Genomic DNA, 6,000 nt, shown 5'->3' on the forward strand with positions numbered 1-6,000 from the left:
GGAATTATAAACCAAGAGAAAGGTCATATCTAGATTTAAATTTTTAGAAATGTCTTCTCACATATAATCAGTCCCTGAATGGATATGGATCTTGTGCTTATTCAGTTTTTCTGCCTTTTCCAGCACCTGTTCTGCTTAAGATTTGTTATTTTTTTAAAAAAATTGCACACTTGTCAGCATGTTGTAGGGGTTAGAGTGTCAGAAGCTTGGTCCAGTCACACAGCCTCAGCCTAATCTACCTCACAGGGTTGTTGTGAGGATAAAACATAGGAAAGGAGAATGATGTAAGCTGCTTTGGGTTCCCACTGTGGAGAAAAGTGAGATACAAATAAATACAAATTGATCTGAGAGACCCATGTTCAAACCCTTGCTCCGCCATGGAAGCTTGGGCCAGTCATACTCTATCAGCCCAACCTACCTCACAGGGTTGTTGGGAGGATAAAATGGAGGAGGCCCACATTGGGTCCTCATGGTGGAAGAGCAGGGTACAAATAAGTTATAAAATAGAAAGCAACCTTATACTGAAACCAAACCATTTGCCTCTCTAGCCCGGTAGTGTCTTCTCCAAATAACAGTAGCTTCAGTCTTGGATCATTATTTGGTATCAGTCTCTCCCCACCCCCTCCACATTTCACTGACTTGTCATAATAAAAGCATCTTGCCTCTCTTAAGCAAAAAAAAAACCCTAGTTCTTGTTTCCGCTGCTTAATTGTGTCAGCAAGTGGAACCCTGCACCAAGAGGTGTTGTCTTTCAAGATGTACCACTGTTTGCTGTGAAGGGCCCCAGGAAACAATTCAGTGTTTTATTTGGGTTTTGGAAATGTTGTGCAGGCATTTTAGCAAGGAACTGATTGCTGCTAATGACATATTTCCTTACAATTTTAGGTGCATGAATAGTATAATAGCCATAATAGCTGCAGGCCAACTTCTCTAAAGAAAGACATTGTTGCATACTAATATTATGCCGATAATGAAGACTGGTGGTCACCTCTGTATGTATGCAGTACATTTCAGATATTTAAAATGCTTTCTGTACACCACCTTAGAAGGCCTTGCACTAACCCTGTAAACATTAAATGTTGTCCACATGTTAAAGGTAGGCTGGCTGATGCCAAAGAACTGTCACTGTCCTAAAGTCTATGAGTAATATTTGAGTTTACAGCTCACACAAGAGCAATAATTGGCTAATTTTGCACTGGAAGCAAAATTATCAAATTGTGCCCCGATACTTTCATAGTAGTTGTTTTCATTAAAAGGTACATCATTATATGCGTTTCTGGTGCCTCTCATCTTTGTGTAACTGCGGTTTGCCTTGTCCTTGTTACAGCTATAGTTCACACTTCTTAGGACATGTGCTTACAGATTTCTGAAGACAAACATCTCTTCCAGGTTTGCAGACAAGAAAAAGAACATGGCCTATCCTTACTTCAAGGGGATGCCAGTTATTTCAAGACTCACTTGGGGGGGGGTGGACAGATAAGCAAAAATAAACACATACTACTTTAACTCCTTTCTCCTGGTGGTAAAAGAACGTGTCTATGCGTCTTTGCCCTCTTTGTGTCTCCCCCACCCCCGAAATCCACCTGTTTCACCTGATACCTTTTCTGCCCATCACAAAGCTGCCAAACAAACAAACAAAGCCCAGTGTAGAAACCTGCACAAACGGGGGCAGGAAAGAGAACTGAAGGCGAACCAAAGGGGTTTGTGCACAGAAGCACAGACAGCAGAAGAAAAGCTCCCTCTCCAGTACAACTAGCTGCAGGTGGGCGTTTGTCTCAGGTAGCAGAGCAAAATGCGAGCCCAGCCACACAGTGGGTTTCGGGAGCCACAGCTCACTGGGCCAGCTGAGGGTAGCAGGAGTGGCCGTTCCCTTGCCTCCTCCCACCCCCTGAGCCCGGACTAAGCAAAGCGACTGTCTTTCTATTGTGTCAGCAACCCTTCCTCTCCATCCCCAGCAGCCATCCTTTGTGCTGCTGAGGGAAGCCGCTCCTGCCCGCCCACTGGCCCTCCGTGCCAGCTTCCACCTTCGCCCGCCTCAGCGCCCGTGCAATGGCGCCTTTTGTTGTGCTTTGGTCGCCCGTCGCAGGGTCTGCCCGCGTGCTGAGGAGGTCCGCCCGCACTTCTTTTCTCGGTTTCCCCCCGCCCCCTTCTTTGCGGAGGGCGATCCTTTCCAACCCCCCAACCTGCTGCGCGGCAGCACCGTCTGTCGCCCGCCCACGCGGAGCTCTCCTGGCGTGTTGTTGTGGGCAGAGCGCCTTCCCCCAAACCCTCCGCCGTGCTCCTGGGCTGATCGTTTCCCTCTGGCGCGCTCAGGTGCTGCTGGGCGGGCGCCTGCTTACCAGCTGTCCCCCTGCACGTACACCAGCCCGCTGGTCATCCTGGGCAGAGAAAGATGAGGCCGGGCACGCGTCTCCTCCTTCGCACACTGAACAAGCCGCCGCCAACGAGGTCTTAGCGGATGTGTGGCTCTGAGCGGGAACGTGAGAGGGGAGGGGAGAGATTGTAAACCCGAGCCCAACCCAGCGCGTGCAACCATACAGCTGCAGCCGTCGACTTGGCAACCAGAGCGCGGGAGACGGCGCTCCACAAGGCCCGGGAAAGCGCTCCAAGGCGAATAGAGCGCGCCGCTGCCTCGAACGGCAGCTCAACCCTCCGTGGAAGACCCACCTTACGGAATGCTCCTCTTCAGCTTGAACTCTCCCTGGGAGACAAAATGACTAAGTTGAGGCGGCTGGCATACTTTGGTTACATTATGAAAAGACAATAATGCTTGGGGAAGTTGAAGGCTGCAGGGAAAGAGGAAGGAGACCCCAACAGGAGATGGGTTGACTCCATCAAGCCATGGTCTTCAATTTGCAAGACCTGAGGAAGGCTTTAGAAAAGAGCAAAAGTCACAGTTATTGAGTTGGAAGTGACCTCCCAGGGTCATCTAGTCCAACCCCCTGCACAATGCAGGAAATTCACTAATACCTCCCCCTAGATTCACAGGACCCACATTGTTGTCAGAATCCAGTAGCACCTTAACAGCTAACAAAATTTGAGAGCTTTCACTGCTCACTTCTTGAAAAAGTTCACACCCTGCCACAGATTTTGTTAGTCTTTCAGGTGCTACTGGGCTCTGGCGCTTTTCTACTGCTACAGGCAGACTAACATGACTCCCCATCTTGATCTGAGCAAAGCACAAGTGGCCCCTAAGCTCTTTAGCATTGCATCTTGAAGCTCTACTGGCATTAACTGGACAACATTAAAGGCCAACAGTGCATTCTGCTGTCTTGGAGATGCTGTGATATAAGCTTGGTGCTTGGCGGGGGGCACAGTGGGAGGGCTTCTAGCCCCACTGGTGGACCTCCTGATGGCACTTGGGTTTTTTTGGCCACTGTGTGACACAGAGTGTTGGGCTGGATGGGACATTGGCCTGATCCAACATGGCTTCTCTTATGTTTAACATGTTAGATTTCTGAAGCTATTGAAGACTGAAGGCATTCTCCCCCTCACTGGCAGTCTTTAAGCAGCAGCTGGACAAACAATTGTCAGGGATGCTCTAGGTCAGGGGTCCCCAACCCCCAGGCTGCGGACCAATACCGGTCCATGGCCTGTTTCCAACCAGGTTGCAAAGCCGCCTGGCCACCCCCACACACACACGCAGCCTCACCCCCCACAGTGCCTCTCCCCCCCCCCCGTTTTTACCATTTTAAGGCCGGGGAAGGGGCCATGAAGCGCCTTTCATGCCGACCTCCCCCCCCACCAATCAGCTGATCCGACTGGTGGGGGAAACCGCAGCAGCAAGCAACCCGCTGAAACAGCCATGCTCCTTGCAGTGGGGTGGGAGGAGGTCAGCCTGAAAGGCACTTCACGGCCTCTTCTCCGGCTTTAAATGGTAAAAACAGGAGTGACAGGGCAGGAGGGGGCGGCCACAGAGGGGGGAGGAGGAAACGGGGGGAGGAGGTGCCGCAGGGGCTTGGGGGGGCAGCCAAATTGGGTTCCCCCACCCTGTCAGCCCTGGGGCCGCGGTTGGCTAGCTGGCTCTGGGACCAGTCCCTGGGACCAAAAAGGCTGGGAGCCATTGCTCTAGGCTGATCCTGCATTGAGCCAGGGGTTGGACTAGAAGGCCTATAGGACTCTTTCCAATTCTTGTGATTCTGTGATTACAGTGGTAATTTGGCTCTGGTGTGGAAAATGTGGAGAGAGAAAGATGTTATAGTAAAGACATGGATTGGCAGTAGGTTCAGGACCAATGAGTAAATGAACCTATTTGCACAAGCTCATGGAGGATCATTTATCAATAACCATTAGCCAGGATTGCTACATGGAACCATCCTGCTAATGGGCAGAATTGATAATTGCCCATACTAATTGTGACCCTCCACAGTAACGAAGTACCTCTGTTGTGGCCCCCTTCTTATGGAATTGCCTTTCTGACAAGGTTAAGGTTCACGCTATCCTGGCTTTCCACAAAGTATGCAAAATGTCCCACCCTGTTGCTTGTACTTGATTTATTCTACGTAATCCACCTTGAGTCTCAGTGAGAAAGGCTGACTATATATAACCAAGTACTACTACTAATAATAATTCATATAAGGGAACTGATCTCTTTATTCTAGATATCAGTTTTAATATTGAGAGAACTCCAGGCACCTTGAGATTGGTAACCCTAGCAGATGGTCTATTGCTCTGTTATATTATTGCATATTTCACATGTAGCACCTAATATAATTAAACTATATTACCTACTTTCTTATTAAGGGTGTCTGCAATAAAGATAATTCAGATCTTGGAAGCACATCTGGAACTGATTAGCTTCAGAGAACCTCCTACCCCACTGTTATTCTTTTCCTGTTCACACAGCAGATATAGGGAATCATGCGTAGGCTGTGAAGCCACATGGGAGAAGCAGCTATGATGTTTTTGGGGAAAATATTGTAATATTTTATATGTCTTTGGGGAATATGGCTTCCCACATAACCATTGTATTGAAACACAGGAAACAGGAAGTGTTTAGCTGCTGCAATGTACCACTCTTTAAGCACAATATTTTCTTACATTACTTGGTAACTGGATCTTATAATTTTGCTGGTGTGTGGTCAAATTCAAAGTGTAATCCTCCTAGGCAGAGTAATCATTGATGTCAAATAGCTGAAACTGGCATAACTCAACATAGGACTGCATTGTTAGATGTTCTGAAAAAAAATGTTTTGGTGAGATAAGATGTTGGGTGAACTTTTTTAGTGATAGTTCTTGGCTTTGCTATGCAGGACAAAGATCAGATGCAGAAAAGGATCACCCTATAGTCAACCTGCATCTACAAAGTACAAGAAAGGACATACAGAGAGAGCCAATGCAGGATAATGGCTAGAATATCAGAGTAGGATCCAGGAGACCCAGTTTCAAATCTCAGTCTGCCATGGAAGTTTTCTGGTGCCCTTGAGACAGCCTAACCTATCCAGGTTGTTGTGAGGATAAAATAGAGGAGAAGAGAATGATATAAGTGCTTTGAGTCCACATTGGGGAGAAAGGTGGGGTATAAATGTGGTAAGCAGGGCTTTTTTTGTAGCAGGGACTCATTTGCATATTAGGCTACACCCCTCTGATGTAGCCAGTGCTCCAAGAGTTTACAGTAGGCTCTGTAAGAAGAGCCCTGTAAGCTCTTGGAGGATTGGCTACATCGGGGGGAGGGGGTAGCCTAATATGCAAAGGAGTTCCTGCTACAAAAAAGCCCTGGAGGTAAGTAATCACAATCTTGTTGTGTTTGTAAACAAAAAAACTCACAGTTTTCCCTTCTCCCCAGCCAAGAGTTTAATGTCCATTATAGGTTTCTTCTCTGCAATACTCAAGTTAATCACAAGAGACATGACAAAGTTGAACGTTTCAAATAGCCATAATTTTTACTGGGAGAAATCTCAAAAATCACAGGGATTTAGAAGTGCTTATCTTTTGCTTGAATTGATCCCTTATTTTTAAACATTTGCTATCTCCACCATTTAGGAATGTGTGGGCTTCAGA

The 6,000-nt window shown here is 47.5% G+C and overlaps 1 protein-coding gene across 1 annotated transcript in view; it reads right to left on the bottom strand.

The window, feature by feature from the left end:
- The window catches only part of LOC132574172 (caspase recruitment domain-containing protein 8-like), a 42,716-nt gene extending 40,318 nt beyond the window's left edge, over positions 1-2,398 (bottom strand). Inside the window, exon 1 of the mRNA XM_060242396.1 lies at positions 2,340-2,398. Coding sequence (XP_060098379.1) covers positions 2,340-2,377 — 38 coding nt within the window. The 5' untranslated portion in view covers positions 2,378-2,398. The remainder of the gene's footprint in view (positions 1-2,339) is intronic.
- Between the last annotated feature and the right edge of the window lie 3,602 nt (positions 2,399-6,000).

This window comes from Heteronotia binoei, chromosome 6 (genome assembly GCF_032191835.1).
Source record: "Heteronotia binoei isolate CCM8104 ecotype False Entrance Well chromosome 6, APGP_CSIRO_Hbin_v1, whole genome shotgun sequence".
In the NCBI taxonomy this organism is placed as follows: Eukaryota; Metazoa; Chordata; class Lepidosauria; order Squamata; family Gekkonidae; genus Heteronotia; species Heteronotia binoei.